General features: G+C 44.5%; 1 protein-coding gene across 1 annotated transcript in view; it reads right to left on the bottom strand.

The window, feature by feature from the left end:
* Nucleotides 1–18,993, bottom strand: part of ush2a (Usher syndrome 2A (autosomal recessive, mild)) — a 387,586-nt gene that overhangs the window by 153,215 nt on the left and 215,378 nt on the right. Inside the window, exon 37 of the mRNA XM_034017082.3 lies at nucleotides 16,345–16,521. Coding sequence (XP_033872973.3) covers nucleotides 16,345–16,521 — 177 coding nt within the window. The remainder of the gene's footprint in view (nucleotides 1–16,344; nucleotides 16,522–18,993) is intronic.

Genomic DNA, 18,993 nt, shown 5'->3' on the forward strand with positions numbered 1-18,993 from the left:
CAAGCGCTTCTGTGACAGTTCGGTGGCACAATACCAGCAATGGTATTGTGTCCCGTCTTCATAAATCACACACACACAGGTGTGTAAACCAAAAAAAGAATAAGTAAAAGGTGAAAGGAAAAAGGAAAACAAAATACTTTAAGGAGAAACTACAAAATAAAAGTGTGAGGGTTTTTAACCGCGGATCGTTGCTCCCTCTAGCGGTGGAAGCCCCGAGAAACAGGCACTGTTCAATATCCTCTCTTATACACTGTGGGACGGCTGAGTCCCGCTAAACTAATTATCTAAGATACAAGTGACTAGTAAATAACCCGTGCGTGGCTTGCTTGCACCACCGGGTCTGTGTGTCTCACGCTGGAGTTGCCGCACTGTCTCCCCGACTCGCTGCTCCAGAGTTTCCAGTTTCAAAGTATCAAGATTCCACCGTGTAGTCACACTCCACTATACTTCCTGTATGCGCTAGAGAGGATACAAAACAGTGCCTTTTTATTTAGGCATTCACCCCGTATAGTCCCACCCCCCAGCCAATGATAGAGCATCAGCCGATTCCTTCACAGCTGACTCCTGTCAACAAAAAATTGCCTGACAGTGTGGGAACACACGGGGTGTCCGAACCCCCTACAAGCTCACACATGCGCCTGACGGCCAGTCCAGATCCCTCCCCTCTCACACATCCTCCCCCTCAGAATGGCACCACCAGTCCATTTGAAAATTCTACATCCCTATGCCTTCCCGAGAGAAAAAAAATGGCGTTTTGGTGCAGTTTTCCTGTTCGGTGGACAACCCTGAAGGCATAGGGCTGCAGCGCCAGGTACCACCACGTGATACGGGCTTTGTTATCCTTCATTCGGTGGAGCCATGCTAAGGGGGCAAGATCTGTGACGAGGGTGAAGTGTTGCCCCAGGAGGTAGTACCGGAGTGCCTCGACTGCCCATTTTACAGCCAGACACTCCTTCTCGATGGTACTATAATTATTTTCGTGGGGAAGGAGCTTCCTGCTGATAAACAGGAACAGGTGCTCACTTGCCCGCACCTCCTGGGACAACACTGCCCCGAGACCTGTCTCAGACGCATCCGTCTGTAGGGTAAACCTCCAACTTAAGTCTGGACTGCACAGCACTGGCTTGTTACAGTCTCCTCTTCAAGGCGAGAAAGGCCCTCTGACACAGCTCCGTCCACTTGACAGACCTCAGCCTTCCAGGTGAGGTCTGTCAAGGGAGCAGCGAGAGTAGCAAAGCTTGGGATGAACTTCCGATAATATCCCGCCAGTCCCAAGAAAGAGCGCACCTGGGTTTTTGTGGTAGGAGTCGGCCAGTCAGCCAAGGCTTTCACCTTTGCAACAAGCGGTCTGATCTGGCTGCCTCCTACCCGATACCCCAAATACTCAGACTCACTCTTCCCAATTGCACACTTCTTTGGGTTAGCAGTGAGCCCGGCTTCCCGCAAGGATTGCAGCACTGCCGCTACCTTACACAGATGACTCGAACAGTCCTCACTGTTGATAACCATGTCATCTATGTAAACAGTAGCATACTGCTGATGGGGCCGCAAAATTCAATCCATCATCCGCTGGAAAGTGGCCGGCACTCCATGCAACCCAAAGGACATGATAGTAAACTGGTATAACCCAAATGGAGTCGAAAACACTGTTCTCTATCGTGATTCTGGGGTTAGGGGTATCTGCCACTACCCCTTTGTTAAATCCAGTGTCGTCATAAAATGAGCCGTGCCTAGATGCTCCAGCAATTCATCTACCCGGGGCATGGGATAAGCATCGAACTTCGATTTTTCATTGACTCTTCTAAAATCAATGCAAAATCGTGTCGACCCGTCTGGCTTATCCACTAAAATGATTGGACTATTCCAGTCACCCTGGGACTCTTATATTACCCCCAGATTGAGCAATGCCTCAATCTCCGCTTTCACTACCTGCCTTTTACTGCCTCTGACAAACTCGCGTCCCCGGTTCAATTTCAATATGATGATGGTCTACTCGAACTGGAGAGAACACATCAGGAAAAGCCACCAGACTGTGAACCTCACAGAAAGATCAGGTCCCAAATCAGTGATGTCATTTGTCAGTGTTGCTAACCAGAGCTTCAGTAGGTTCACGTGATAAATGTGCTTTTCCCTCCCCACCCTGGCTGGCAGATCTCGTAATCCACCGTCCCAACCCGACATATAACCTCAAAGAGTCCTTGCCACTTTGCCAGGAGTTTAGACTCAGAGCTGGGTAATAATAGAAGCACTTTATCCCCCGGCTGAAACGTGCGCAAGCGGGCCCCTCTATTGTAATTGGTCTCCTGTATGTTGTGCCTGCTGCAGATTGTCATGAGCCCATTGACCTACAGACTCAAGACGCCTGCGCAGATCCAACACATACTGGACCGTATTAGTTGAATTATCTTGCTGTTCCTCGCACATCTCTCTGACGAGACTGAGCACGCCGCGGGATCTCCACCCATAAAGCAGTTCGAACGGGGAGAACCCCGTGGAAGCCTGCGGTCCCTCGCAAAGAGCAGGGGAGGAATCAGCTTATCCCAGTTGCGCACATTACTTTCAATTAATCTACGCATCATGCTTTTTAGCGTTTTATTAACCCTTTGCGGTCCATTTATTCAGCGTGTGTCAGGCGCGTCAGGTCCATTTATTTTCACATGCGCAGTTTATTTTAGACGCGCTGTTTAAAAGTATTTTTTTTCACAGTAAAACAGGTTTAAAAGGCACTGCATATCAACAGGACACTCAGTACTACATCTCCAGCACCACCCCACCCCAACCCTCATTCGCTATATTTTTCAAATAACTCATAATAATAGTACATACCGATAAATCACCTCTTGATCACTTGTTTTATCACCAAACTCCTCAATAATGCGATCCAAGTCGTTATTTTATTACTATAACATCTCAAAAATCTCTGCAAATGTCTGATATTCTCTGAGCGCTGGATGCGGAAGCAGCTATCTTTGTTTATGTCCGTGTTATCTATGTGGTGGTGGGTCTATCAGTATTCACCCCTTTTTTTCAGCTTCTCTCGGCTCCTATCGGTCTCACTCGGCCATTGAAATGTTTTCTCGGCTTTTTCCGGAGAAAAAACGACTAGAGACCTGTTTTTTGCATCTTTTTGATGATGTCGGACAGGGTCCGACATAGGACCGCAAAGGGTTAAAACGTTCTACCAATCCATCAGACTGAGGGTTCTAAACTGATGTCCTGATAGTCTTAATCCTCAAAAGTCTGCATGATTCACGGACCAGCCGTGACATAAAATTGGTTCCTTGGTCGGTCAGCATTTCTCGAGGAATCCCCACCCGGGAGAAAACTTTAACCAGCTTGTCGGCGACAGATTTAGCAAAAACAGAGTGAACTGGTATGGCCTAAAATAACCAACAGGTGCGTGTATCCCGACGTACTTCGTTCCAGCAGTCCGACTATATCTACCCCAAGACGCTCGAACAGAGCTTCCACAAGTGGCAATGGCACAAGGGGGGTTCAGGGAACGGTTCTGGGGCTGGCACGTTGGCACTCTGGGCACTGCTCACAAAACCGCCTCACGTCGTCATCCAGCCCCAGCCAATTAAACCGTGCCTCAAGCCTCGCTTTAGTTTTGTCCCTACCCAAGTGACCAGACAGGGGAAGAGCGCGAGCCAGATGCAACAAATATTCCCTAAAGGATTTAGGGACAAGCAACTGGCAATGCACCTCCCCGATCTGGTGCAATTTATCAACCCAATACAGTCGATCACGCTCAATTTCAAAGTGTGGGTACGTGACGACACGACTGGGCTCAACCACCCGACCATTAACCATAGCTACTTGCTCAAATAGCCGACTCAGCGCATCGTCACGTCCTTGTTCGAGTCGAAAGTCACGGGAGCGAGATAGAAAATCAGCTCCTACGGCTTCCAACTCAGGGGTCAGGTCGGTCCCGAGTGGAGGTGGAAGGACCAGGCCCGTGCTGGCTCCTGCACCTCCGCTCCAGCACCTTCACCAACCGCCCCCACCCGAACATGACCGGACTCCCTCCATTGCCAGCCTTCATTCTTAGCGGCCTGGCATTCCCTTTTTGTTTTTCTGGGTTTAAATATGTGACAAAACCAAGCCTGGTCACGGAAGGGAAAGATATCTCAAATTACTTCCTCCTTCTTTACCAATGGGGAAGGCAGGGCAACCAAAGCAGCTACCTAATCATTGAACTGCTGGCAATCCTGCCCCAAAATGACGGGTTGTGGCAACTGAGGAACCAAGCCTACCTGTATGCGTGTCATTACAGTGCCAATTTGTAGTCTTATCCAGACCTTAGGGTAGGTGCGAATATACCCATGTATGCATTTAATGTTAACCCGTCCCAACAGACCCCAGCCCGACACTGCAATCGGCCGTGGGGCAGCCCACCTAATTCCAGTTTCCGGACCGGGAGCTCCTGCAGCCACAGCCCATCTGCCCCCCCCCCCCAGGGGCAATGCAGGGTGCTGGTGCTAAGGCGGCAGACTTGTATGGTGCGGTGCTGGGAGCGGGCTCAGCCGACTGGTATCTCTCAGCCATGGTGACCGTCTCATTCAGGGTACCTGGTCCCTGTCTACATACCCACAGTCCCAGGACCGGACCCAAAGCTTCCAAGAATTGCTCCAACACTACCAACTCCATGACCCGATCCTTGGAGTTGGTGCCAGGATCCAGCCATCCCACAGCATAATCACGGAGACGGTGGGCCAGTAAAATCTCTTAAACCTAATTGAATGAGCAAGATCTGTTTTAGAAGACCAGGAACATGAAAAAAAACAACAAAAAACCCTGTTGGTTCAACGATTTTGTTCAAAAAGACAAATACGGAACTTAACATCAGCTTGCTGCCAGACTTACATAACAAAGTTTCAGAAAGTCCCAGGTGGATTAGCATCTACTGAGAAATGTGCTGAACTCTTATGGACTATCGGTATTATTATTATTATTATTATTATTATTATTATTATTATTATTAGGCTTCCAGGCCAGAATGGCCAGGAAGCCTATTGTTGTTAGGATTTATATTATTATTATTATTTTTTTTTTTTTTTTTTTTTTTTTTTTCCTTCCACCCAAATTACAAAAGCCTATAACTTTTAAACGAAATTTTGGGAAATTTTCAAATGTCTTCTTCTCATGAACGGTAAATAGTACAGCTGTGATTTTTGTACATAGTGTGCTCATGTCCACTATTGATTCTACTTAAGGAAAAATTGATCGGTCACATGGTGTGGAAGCTATGTGCGATTTTGCGTAAAACGCTTAAACAACATCTCCTCATGAACCCTTTGGCCGATTGACGTGAATCTTGGGTATACGTTATCTTTGTAGTGTCCTCTAAAAAAGTGGGGACAGCTTTTTCTGCTGTAAACGCCTGGAAGCCTTAAAGTTGCCTGCAACTTCTAGTTATTATTATTATTATTAGTGGGAAATGTGGGTGAGTAGGGTAGTACTAAACATTGACTATATGTAGTAAAATGTATTTAATTTACATGTTTTATCTGTGAAACAACTAAATGAGCTTTTAAACTGTGTCTTACTTTTTCATTTAAAAGCAGTGTGCTAAAGCCGGCGCAAGGGAATGCTACAAGGCTAAGCCAAGAGACAAGAGTCCTGTGCTTTACCATACGGAACCCCAGTAACAGGTACCTAGAGTGAAAAACAAATGAGAGAGAAACTCACTGAGAAGACGCCCTTAACACTCTAGTTCCAAAACCAGGGTTCTGAGGATCCACGGCATTTAGCCTGTAGGACCTAGTGAAGTTATGGGGAGTAATACATTAACGTACCTGTTTCTTAAAGTAAAATGTTTTTGTTTTTATTTCGCAGGTATTCGACTCATAACTTCACTTTGACCGGTCCATCTTTACACGCCTCCCTTTTCTATTTTGACGCCAGCAGCTGTACTCCGTGTACGAACACAGAAAATCGACAGTTTGAGACTAGTTTGATAGGTGAGTTTTCAGTCGACTAATCATGCCTAACCCGACGTCTTATGTTGCCAGATGGCAGTGCGTAAAGAGCACATGTTTTGTTGGATTTTTAAAGTACAAAATGCCTGACACATTTTATCAATTTGTATTATACGTTAACAGTTATGTAAAAATGGTATACGTTTATTTATGTAATTTTTTTTGGATAAAAATCGGTATAAACCGGAAACGTGGAACACTACTAGTCCTTTAGCTTGGCATAACTCAATATTTATCTCAGTTACTTGAATTCCCTTTTGAATTAAAACCGCAATCTGTCTTTTACTTGTTTTTTATCTTTTCTTTCACACACTGCTCTGTACCCTGATGTTGCATCAGCAGGTGATGAAATAAATGACTCAGCTTTTCCCAAGCAAACCACCGGGGTGCCGGCCCCATTTGGATGGTAAGGTATGGCTCTGGATAGATGACTCATGTAACACTTACAGAGAGACATATGTCTGCATCACGAAATGTCAACACTAAGTTACTTCAACTGTGCTGTAAAGGACAAGTACAAAATGTACCATCTATTTAGCTATCTATATTATACATTATATTAAAATACAACTGATTTCACACTGCACTATAAGTTAGTGATATTATACAGTATTTGTCCAATAAGAAATTATGTAATATTATAAATTGCACACTTCGCTAAAAGAAATGGTACAAGCTAGAATCAGAAGGCTTTAAATGTTTAAATTACAACTTTAAGTTAGCAATTTGTATGTGATTATTTAACTATCCATCTCTAAACAACCATGAAACCTGAGTACGGAGTACAATGCACAGATTTGCTAGCTTACCTTTGTACAACAACCTGTCTCAGCTGAGTCCCTTAGTTCTGCTGATCTATCTCAAGGCAAACTCTCTCATTCTCTACATTTACATATTACAACTGAATAGTAACATCATATCGATAAATTATATTTCACACAAGAGCAGTATTTCTTTGTTGTCAATATACTTATTTCTACACAGCAATTGTTTAAATTACTGACTTTCTAGTAAACACCTGAGTAAAAACAAGTAGCTGACAACAGTTGATTCTTATATAGACTTATATTTGGGCAAATAATTCATAAAATACTCAGAGAAGAAAATCCTTTCTGTTTCCTTTCTATCTCAGGTATATCAAAAGTGTCATTAATCATTTTAAACTATGCACTTTTATGTTTCTGCTGCCTCTTTAAGCTTCCAACTCCTTCTGTTCTTTGATGTAACAAGGACAGTTTCAGACAAGGCTTCAGTTAAACTAAGAAAAGCTTAAAGATCTTGAGGGGAAAAAGCATGGTATTTAAAATTTATACCTTTCATAATGCCTTTGTTCTGAACTTGAACATCTTGCAAAAGTTTATTCTTTCTTTGCTGGGAGACCCTTAAGTCCATTTGTCCTCCTGGTTTCTTTGCTTATTAATATGTAACAGTGTATTTACTTCACAGTTCCATCATTTAACTGCATGCACAGTCATGGCTGACCCTACCAAATCAATTGCCAATCTATATAGGTTTGACTGATAAAAGAGCCAATTAGGTTTAAGCAAATTAAGGGACATTGCCAATGTCACCTGTTTATTAATCAGTATGTTTAGCTCTGTGTGTACAAAATACCAACAAAGTGTGCAGCCACCCTAGTGAAATATCCTTAGATTTTATTTTTTTTGTACAATATGTTACCAATGCGCCTTGGTGCAGGGAGATTAGGGGTGTAGCGTGTACCACTAGTACTCGCAAGTTAACCCAGTTCCTAGTCCAGGCAGCACAAAGTCAACATAGTAAGGCTAAGGTTACTAAGCAAGCATTGGTGATTTTCAACACCTGCACATTCAGATTGTCAGCTTAAAATGTCATTTTTTGATTTGTTCCCTTTCAATTAGAAGACAACAACCAAAACATTACATATGGGATATGCCTGCCTATTGGTAGGTATTCACTGAGCTCTCTATACCAGAGCTGCTGATAGGCCCCTTCCTGGGCGATATCCTCGGTCCCGCCTACTGAGGAGTTAAAACTGTCATTCCACGGAAGCCATTTCTCTTTTTGTCTCAAGATGGCAAGTTAAGACGTGTGTTGAACTGAGCGTTTTGTGTAAAACAGTGTTTCTGACTGCAGTTCGTGCATTCGTGCTAAAAGCTGGCTGGAATCAGTGGCTCCAAAAGTCTCTTATCGTTCCTCCTTTTTTCAGCAGCCTCCTCACGTGCAGGTTGCCTTTCCTTACTGTCTGTTGTGTGTGAGCGTCTGCCTGTGCACTATTGATTTAAAGGAGTGCGTGTGTACGTTTTTTCAGTCTACACTCTTGGGAGAACACAGTTCCTCCACCGGGACTAGGCCTCGCCGCATCCCCGCTGTCGAGTGATTCCACTAGCCGCCGTCTATGCAGCTGGACTGGGCCTTGTTTGTTTTGGTTGTCGCTGCATGTCCCCTGTCTGTATACCAGACTATACAACCCTGCTTGTCTGGTTCATGCTCTGGATTAGCTGCAGTGCAGTTGTTTTAAACAACAGCCAACCAGCCGTGTATTCCTCCATAGAGTAGACCTCGTCGGCCTGCCCACCTCTGTGTGTCAGGCCTTGACAACAACAAACAACAGTGTGTTCTCCCCCAATTGTTTTTGCAGTGTTTTACTATGTTTTGCCTTTCAGCTCGCCCGCTGCAGCTTCGGCCCTTGTGCTTCCCCGGTGTACACTGCGCACTGCCCAGGTGTGTGACCACGTTGTTAGGGTAGGCACTGCTGCATTTGCTGCCCCCCTGGTGCTTCGGTACCTCTGTGCACGCTCAGCCCCCGGTACTACGGTGCCTCTGTGCTCATTGCACAGTGCTCAGTGCAATCGGTGCGCATGGTGCTTCGGTCACATAGCGCCTTAATGCACGTGTTGCTCACGGCGCTCAGTGTACGTGCATACAGTGTTGTACGGTACACAGTGCACGCTGTGCACGGTATGCGGTGAAAACAGTACTTAGGTGCCTCGGTGTGCACGGTGTGGTACACCAGGAGCACGCAGTGCCTGGTGCAAGTAGTGCTCAGTGCACATAGTGCTTGGTGCAAGAGCGGTGTGCGCAGTGCTCGGTACGCAGGTGTCTAGTACCTCGTGCGCATAGCGCCCTTGGGTGCTCGGTGCATGCGGTGCCTTGATGCCCTCTGCCTGCAAACGGTGCTCCACTCTGCTGTAGGCTGCACGCTGACCCGGTTGTGTGACTGCACGTAGTCCAGGCTAGACATTGCCACTTCCCTGGAATCAGAAACGCCGCTTCTGTGAACTCGGCTATAAACGCTGCACAACTGCGCTGTGTTTACTCTTTTTCTTTTCAACAGCCTATATCAGCCTTTGCAATTGTAGTCTTTGTGATTGTAGTTTGCTTTTCTAACCTTACAGCGCTCACTGTTTTGTGTTTTCCTCTGCTATTGCAGTTGGGGGAAAAAAAAAAAAGAAAAAGAGACACGTGATCCTTCAGCGGCCCCCGGCTCTTCCGGGCCCCGCTGTGGAGTTGACTCCGCTGGATTGTCTCGGCCCGCTCTCTCGGTGCGCTTAAAAATTCAGTTCACCCGCGTTGCAGTGGTGTCTGTTCTATTTACCCTCACAGCTTTGCTGTTGTGTGCGTGTATGTGTGGTTTTCTTTACTACCTTGCAGTTTAAAAAATAATAATAATAAAAAAAAAATACAAGCGTGATTCCTCCACGGGGACCCAGCTCTGCTGCACCCTGCTGTTAAGTTAAATCCGCCGGCTTGTTTCAGCCCGCCTACTCAGCGCGTTGATAAAAACAAAACAAAACAAAATCAGTAACCTGCATTGCCGTGGTGACTGTTATGTTTATCCTCACAGCTTGCTGTAGTGTGAGTGTATTTTTTTTCTTTACTGCCTTGCAAAAAATAAATAATAAAAATAATAATAATAATAATAATAATAATAATAATAATAATAATAATAATAATAATAATAATAATACAAGTGTATGACAGAATAGAATGATTCTTGGTGGTAAATCTCCCTCCCGACCTATGAGGGTGCTAAGTAATGGGAATAGAGTACCCTGGACTGATTCCCAGGGTTAAAAGGAAGTCGGTCATCTAGAAAGGGGGCAGAACTCCGGTGCACTAACTCATCGACCCGGAAGGGAAATGATGTGGCAGCCGCGGATTGGAGGAGCGACTGGACTCGTTTACCAAGGAGTCATGAGTGACGGTACAAATAGAGGACAGAGAGAAGTGATCCGTTCCTTTGTTTATGGTTAAGGAAACGACCCGGAAGGACTATTGTTGTAATGTCGTATGTGAGTGTTTTGTTCGTTTTGTCTTGTCTCTAATTGTTGATTGTTGATAATTACTGTATTAGCACCATGAGCACTGCAGCACACCCCCAGGACTGGTAACCGTGTTTGTATCTTGTGTTTGTAACTGGACTGTGTTTATTATTTGGGACTGCAAACTCATTGTTTTGAACAGTGCAATATACACTGCTGTGTATTGCCTGGGATTATTGTTTTGGTCACCAGACCTGGATTATAGATAAAACCTATTTTCTGAATTGATTATCACTGTCTGTCTCTTCATTGCACAACGCATCACTCCTACACCTATACCCTGCAAACCACTTTGCCACACGTGGTGTCAGATAAAGAAAATCCACACATTAGTGGACGCAGGGTGTGAGCAGACCTTAACTGGGCGGTGTGTCGTGGCAGCCACAAGGTCAGATGGCCATCTCCTGTATCCATGGAGACACGGCAGCATACCCCACACTAAAAGTATATTTATCGGTAGGACCGATAAAACGTCACCTGGTAGTAGGGGTGGCAGAAAGACTACCACACCCGGAATTTAAAGAATTAATGCCAATAATGGCAGGCTCAGGCACACATGTAAATGTGGCAGAAAAAAGAAAAAGTGAACAATTTGGTGATGTGTTCCCTTTTCAAATGTTTTCTCCTGTCTTCCGTCCTAGAAAAACAAATAAAGAGAGAAGGACCGAAAAATGGGAGGGAGCATCAATGAGACAAGGCTGGGGTCTGGTGGGAGAACGCTTGGATGGTAACAAACGCCAGTAAAAGGTGGTCGGAACGCAATGTGACCAGAGGGCGAGGTTACTGGGCCATCCAGGGCAGAAGCTACTCCAGCCCTTCTCAATATACCAGACATGTGGCACTCAAGTGTGGACATAGTGTGGGGACAACATAACAACCCCTCACTAGTGCACACTTGGGGACAGGTCCGGTCTATTGAAGGTAAGGATGTTGACGGCGTGGGGCACTAGTATTTCCACACTTCATTATCAAGGGGCAATTATTGTATAGGGTAAACCTTGCCACGGGCAGAGGACAGTCTGTAACACAATTATTGGTTCCCCCGTCTTGTCGGACTGAGGTCATGAGGCTGGCACATGATATCCCTTTTGTGTGGCACCTCGGAGCTGACAAGACAAGGGAGCAAATATTGGCTCAATTTTATTGGGTAGATAAAGATCGTGTTTATTATATGGGACTGCAAACCCTTTGTTTTGAACAGTGCAAACACATTGCTGTGTATTGCCTGGGGTTATTGTTTTGGTCACCAGACCTGGATTATAAATAAAACCTATTTTCTGATTGGATTATTATTGTCTGTCTCTTCCACGCACCGCATCACTCCTACACCTGTATCCTGCAAACCACTTTGCCACAAAGCTTAAATCTTCCACCAGGACCCAGCTCTGCTGCGCCATGCTGGTGAGTTGAATCTGCCAGCTTGTTTCAGCCCGCCTACTCGGTGCGCTGGTAACAAAAACAAACAAAACAAAAAAAGCAGTTACACGCGTTGCGTGTGTATGTTTTTTTTCTTTACTGCCTTGCAGTTAAAAAAAAAAAAAAAAAAAAAAAAAAGTAGTAGCAGCGTGATTCCTCCACCGGGACCCAGGTCTGCTGCATCCCGCTGTTGAGTTGAATCAGCCGGCTTGTTTCAGCCCGCCTACTCGCCGCACTTGGTCATCCGCCTAGTGTGGTGAATGGGTTTCTCCCATAGCTGAATTGTTGTGTGTGTGAGACCGTGGTGCAGCACCGTGCGCTCCCCTAAACTGCTCTCCTGATTGTGTACCACAGCTACTCGAGCCTGTGTATCCACCCTGGTGTATGTTATGCGCTACCCCGGGTTGTGTTGACTACACATGGTTAAGGCTAGGCTCCTCTAGTGCTTCGGCACCCTCGTTGCTTAGACGCTCCATGCCTCGGTGCTTAGCACCACAGCATATCAATAACACCTGCATTAGGTGCCCCGATTCTTCGGCGCACAAGTACTGTATTCTACCTCACTCAGTGTCTTTGGTGCTTCTGCACCCTTGGTGCCTGAGTGCTTCAATACACAAGTCTACACCCTCCGGTGTTTAAACAACGCCCTTGGGGATGTGCAGACATCAGTCATGGCTAAATTCCATGTTTGCACATCCTGCACAACGTCCCCTTTTAGCACGGCTGAGTTGTACACGCCGTTGGAAGCCCCAAGCCAGGAAGCAGACTCAAGCCCTTGCTCTCGTTTTCAAAGTGCACGGATGCCATCCTTGCTCCCTTGCGGCTGCACGTGATATGGGCGATGAACTACCTGGACGACTGGTTGATCTGTCCCAGTCGCAGGAAGGAGCAGTGGCCCACACAGCGATTGTGACGAAGCATATGTTGAGGCTGGGTCTCACCCTCAATGATGCCAGAGCCAATTAATACCGGTGCAAAGTACAGTCTACTTGGGTCTCCCTTACGATGCGAGACGACACAGTAGCTGCCATTTGCCCTGTTCAACAAGGGTTCACAGTACTATTGGTGTTGTGTTAAAAACTATTGGGTCTGATGGCCGCGGCTTCATCAGCCACCCAACTAGGGTTACTCCACATGCAACCGATCCAAGTGTGACTCAGTACCTTTCAGCTACACCCAAGCGCAACACACACACTGTCGGCTGACTGTGTCTCGCCTATACTGGGAAGCCCTACGCTGGTGGAGGCAAGCCTCTCACCTGAGCGAAGGCGTAAGCATGGGAGTGATACACAACTGTCAATTGGCGACGACAGACACATCCAACTCTGGTTGTGGGGCGGTCTGGGCAGGCAGAGGAGTCTGTGGACCCTGGCTAGGTCGCTGGACATCCCTGCACATAAATGCGCAGGAGCTGGAAGCAGCCCACGAGTGGCCCAAAGCGTTTTGTATGCTTTCCCGCCGATACTGCTGCTCCCTGCCTTCTTCGAGAAGGTCAGGAGAGACAAGGCGACAGTTCTCCTGGTGACCCCTAGATGGCCCAGGAGATTCTGGTTTTCAAACCTCTGCCAGCTGCTGCAAGACCAGCCCTGGGAGATCCTGCTGCGCATGGCTATCCTCAGTCAGGCGCAAGGCACCCTCTGGCACCCAGAACCGAGCAGACTCCAACTGTGGGTCTGGCCCCTGAACGAGACCCCGTCCGCCTTAGGGCTCTCAGATGCAGTTATCAGTACACTGCAGAACGCTAGGGCCTCCTCCACAGGAGCGTTGCACGTCTATAAGTGGAAGTATTTTCAAAACTGGTGCATGACCAGAGGTCATGACCCCAATTATTGCCCTATAGCAAGTATTTTGCAGTTTCTGCAAGATCTGTTAGAGGCTGGTTGATCCACCTCTATGTTGACAGTGTACCTAGCAGCCTTATCTGCATGTCATGTCCTCATTGACTCAGTGTCCCGGGCGCTCATATACTAGCAACCCGTTTTTTGAAGGGTGCTCGGCGGTTATGCCCTCCCAGGAGGGCCGTTCTCCCCAAATGGAGCCTTGATATGATACTGGAGGCTCTCACGAAGGCCCGGTTTCAGCTCATACACTCCATAGAGTTGAAGTATCAGTCTATGAAGATAGCCTTCCTCTTGGCTATCACCTCCGCTAAGCGGGTCAGTGAACTACAGGCACTGTCGGTGCACAGCTCCTGTATGCGTATTTGGGGCAATAGTGGCAGGGTGTCACTGCGTACAAACCCTGCTTTTCTCCCCAAGGTGATCACAGCCTTCCACTGGAGTCATTCCATCCAACCCCATTTTCTTCGGAGGAGGATAGGAGATTGAATTTCCTCTGCCCGATGCAGGCATTGAGATGCTACGTGGATAGGACATGAGCTCTGCGTCATACTGACCAGCTTTTTGTCTGTCACGGTATATGGATCCTAGGACAGCCCCTCTCGAAGCAGCAACTGTCACATTGGCTTGTGGACAGTCTCGTCTGCATATGATGGTGCTGGCTTACCCCCACCTGGGAGGGTAGCTGCACATTCCATTAGAGGGTTGGCTACATCTTGGGCCCTCTTTAGAGGTGCCTCGATGTCTGATATATGTAATGCAGCTGGCTGGGCTACGCCACATACGTTTCCAGATTCTATTGCCTTAACGTGATAGATCCTTTCTTGCCTTCATTAGACACAAGGGTCCTTGAGGTTGCATGCTTGCACCCCTAACCTTGGGTTAGGCAGTTCTGACGCGTACCTCGAATGTTGCCGTTCCTTCTCCCTCACGACGGCTCTGGTATACATTTCCCATACGTAATGTTTTGGTGGTCGTCTTCAAATTGAATGGGAACGTTAGGTTACTTACCGTAACCATGGTTCCCTAAGAGAGAAGACCACCACCAACTGCGAGGTCGCATCGGTTGCCCTCACGGGTTCGATGCAAAAAGAGAAATGGCTTCCATGGAATAACAGTTTTAAACCCTTGGTAGGCGGGACCGAGGATGTCATCCAGGAAGGGGACTATCGGCAGCTCTGATATAGAGAGCTCAATGAATACCTAGGCAGTTAGAATTTCCCAGATAAGCTCACAGATAGGTAAAGACAGATATAAAGAAAAATGATAATAAATTAATATTGGATCAACAAAATCCAGAACCACTCAGTATAATTGCAAATATAAAAACACAAGGAAACAGAATGCATTGGGACTACCTGCTCTTTAAGTTTGTATGTAACTTTATGGCAGTAAATGATGGTAAAAGCAATGCTGTTAGAAAATCACCATGGGGGCTTAGTCACATGGTCACATTGATCTTGATAGAGTGGATACGGGCAACACCAGCAGTAAAAACCCATTGCAAGCATGAGAAAACCATAAACTTTACTGGAGAATGGAGCCGGAACAGTAAAAATATGCCAGAAAGCCTGAGTAGCCTTTAGCCATGTATCACTGGTTTATTAGACCTGTACTCTGATTTCTAAGTAGAAAACAGCTTAAAGTTCTAAAATAATTACACTAGTAATGACATCGCAAAATCTTTTTCCCCAATTGCTATCTCACTCGGCCCATTATCATCTGTCATATATTCTGGTTCACTTATTATTCACTCTGATATGGCCCATTTTACAGTAGAACAAAAGGTATGAAAATAGGCTCCTTTTATAACTCCCATTGCTAATTTAATTCTACTTAAATACACATACCCCAGCACATAGCACATGCTTCCCAACATGATTTTATGTGTGAATCAGTTTTCACATCATTAACTAAAAGGAAGCGTGGACCAAAGACTATTTAACCAATGAGTTGTCACCTTTCATTTACAGATCGGTCATAAAAAGGAACATTTCCAAGCTATAAGAGTCATAATTATAATCAACAACAATCTAACAATGTAAAAGGTAGGTCAATGCCATAATAAACTTACAGCTTTTATGTTTTCAGGTTGAAGTTGTTTTTTTTTTACCTTCTTTCTTTAATTACCATATTCAGCTTTTAGAATAATGCAGTTCTATTTTAATTATGCAGTAAATCCCCAAAAGGGCAGGCATTATCTTGTACAACCCACCTAGGGTTGTAAGAAAAGGCCCAAGGAGAGGCAGGTTTTGAGGTTTTTGTTTTTTTATTTGTTAAATCAATTTAACGATTTTGTCAGAAGCATACTTTAACTCTGCCAAAAATGAGACTGTACAATCAATGTATTTATATCCACAGGATCCATAGGATGCTAGGCTATTAAGAATGCTTTTTTATCTAACGAATGACGCAAAGGCATTAACACACAAGCTAAGAATAACTATTATAGTTTCTGTCCAGTTATAGGACAACTGTGGCTTGTGCAGAAATAAGGATGGATGTTACTTATATCTACATTTTTATAATATTTAATGTATTTCCTTTTTAATGTTTTCAACAACTTTGTAAATTGCTACTTGAACTTGTGTTGGTCACAGTAAAATATCGACTTCAACTTCATATACTTTATCAAACTTAATTACTATTACACTGAAACAGTTATTTAAAAACATACAAATAGGGATACTTGCTATACTTTTTGATTCACATTTTCTGAACAAAGCATGTAAAAATGTGTTTAACTATACAGGTATTGTGACATACAAAAAAAAAAAGAGAGACAGTGTTTTTTCCAATACTTACCCCCAGGAGGCAGAGTTATTGCTTTGGGACTACTCATCACGCAACCCTGGCTGTTACAGGCATTTACTTGCACCGTGTAGTTTGAAAATGGAACCAATCCTCCAATGGATACCCATACATCCACTTCCTTACTGCTGTACAAACTCCTGATATCATTCTTCGTAGAGTAATTCTTTGCTATGAGGTAAACAAAACAAAAAGAAAATGACTGCAACCTCTGCAATCAATTTGAAAAAGCACCGGAAACTTCCTCACTATGCTGTAGAAATAATTCATCTAGTTATTTGTGTGACCACATGTTTTTGTGTGAAAATAGGCAATGTTTTGTAGTTATAAAAATATTTCATACAGATTGCCACCTTTAATCTAAACAAAACTGCCCACATACATGGTTATTTTGACACTATGGAGTCCATTCGTAAAGGGTTAACGCCTGTTGAAAAGAGAAAACAGGAGTACATGATCGGATTTCGTCCATAGCCACCTATTTAACGGCAGTTGCTATTCATGAGATAATTCAGATGCGCCGTTAAGCCCCAACGATTTTCGTCTACGAAGGCATGCTTTTAACGAATTGAGAGAAAGGTTAACGATGACCTCATTAGCATAACGTTTTCATTGGTCCTGAGCGTCAACCTTCTATTCATAAGAGTGAACAACAGCAAAACGCTCTCGATAACGAGGTGTTATTGAACGCTTTCTACAGTCAAGTCTAAACGACAGCCTCGGCAGACTATTTTTTTAAAGACATATTTCATTACTACACTTGCTCTGTTATACAGTTTGACATACCAAGTAAGAATACAACCAGAATAACTTTCTTATTTTGCAGAACCATTTACAGGCAACACTTTCACTGTCAAATCCAGTTAAACACTTCTTGGTGTGTTGAGAGGCATCTTTTAGGTGTCCAATTTAATCATACATGAAACAAATAATAAAAACATTCTGTAATATACAAATTCAGCACCATTGTTTTTCAAGTCAGTTTCTGTTACAATGGGCAAGACAGTAGAGGCATGTGGTTGGCAGGTGTTTCTGTATCAAAGTGTGCACAAATTATTAATGTTTTAATAGCAATAATATAAATGTGATGAGACTGGATTCGAGAAAAAAACTTTGTCGCTGATACCAATTTTCCTCTAGAAAGGCAGTGATCATCTTTAATAGGTGGTCATGTATGTATTTTTTAAGAAAAATGACAGCTAATATACACCTGTCTGCTTACTCGCACAACACGATACCCTGTTGTTAAGTCATTGTTTTTTAGTAGATGTTCTCAAATCCTCAGAGCCTCTCCCATAAGGGAATAACTGACAGTATAACACCACACAGCAGTTTGGTAGGATGGAGGTGGTACATATTTGACCAGACCAATGAAATATTTGGATTGATTGTGTCACTTGCACTTGTATTGATTTCAATACAGGAAGCTGGCCTCAGGACCAATAAAAATGAGGAATTAAACTGATTACACCGTGTAACAAATGTTTTTCTTTTTTTTTTGGTTCCTGGGTAGTAAGTGTTATTTCCTAATTGCTTATGCCTCAAAAGTATAGAAAATTGCTATTATTCCCCACAAACTTTGCTTTTGTGACCAGGACAGTGATATTTTGAAATTTACCTATTTCCAATGAGAAAACGGGCGAATTTGTGTCTTTTCGTTCACATAAAGTCAGAAAAAAACAACATATGAATCCAAATGAACATGTATTTATACTAAAGTAATACAAAAATGACTACAAAGGATTTAGAAGTGAGTAGTTTTTCGAGATTTACGATTATACTGTAAATCACTTTCACGAATCAGCCCCCAAATGTAGTCTCCCATCATGTTCTCGTTATACTGTCCTTGGTAGCGGCGTTCAAAGTCCAGTATATCCTGGTGGAAGCGCTCGCCTTGCTCCTCCCAGTACGCTCCCATGTTCCCCTTGAATTTATCAAGATAAGCATCAAGGATATGGACTTTGAGGGACATCCTACAGCCCATTGTGCCGTAGTTCTTCACCAGAGTCTCAACCAGCTCCACATAGTTTTCGGCCTTGTGATTGCCCAGGAAGCCCCGAACCACTGCGACAAAGCTGTTCCAAGCCGCTTTCTCCTTACTAGTGAGCTTCTTGGGGAATTCATTGCACTCTAGGATCTTCTTTATCTGTGGTCCGACGAAGACACCGGCTTTGACCTTTGCTTCAGACAGCTTAGGGAAGAAGTCTTGAAGGTACTTGAAGGCTGCCGACTCCTTATCTAGAGCTCTGACAAATTGTTTTGTAAGGCCCAATTTGATGTGCAGTGGTGGCATCAGCACCTTCCGGGGGTCCCAGCCGTACTCGTCATACTTCAAGGCGTCCAGCAAGGTCTTGATGCTGTTGTAATCCTCTTTGAGGTGCACCGAGTGAGCCAGGGGAAGAGACGGGTACTTGTTACCATTATGGAGCAGCACGGCTTTGAGGCTCCTGGATGAGCTGTCAATGAAGGACAGTATAACGAGAACATGATGGGAGACTACATTTGGGGGCTAATTCGTGAAAGTGATTTACAGTATAATCGTAAATCTCGAAAAACTACTCACTTCTAAATCTTTTGTAGTCATTTTTGTATTACTTTAGTATAAATACATGTTAATTTGGATTCATTGTTTTTTACTGACTT

Source organism: Acipenser ruthenus, chromosome 6 (assembly GCF_902713425.1).
Source record: "Acipenser ruthenus chromosome 6, fAciRut3.2 maternal haplotype, whole genome shotgun sequence".
Taxonomy (NCBI): domain Eukaryota; kingdom Metazoa; phylum Chordata; class Actinopteri; order Acipenseriformes; family Acipenseridae; genus Acipenser; species Acipenser ruthenus.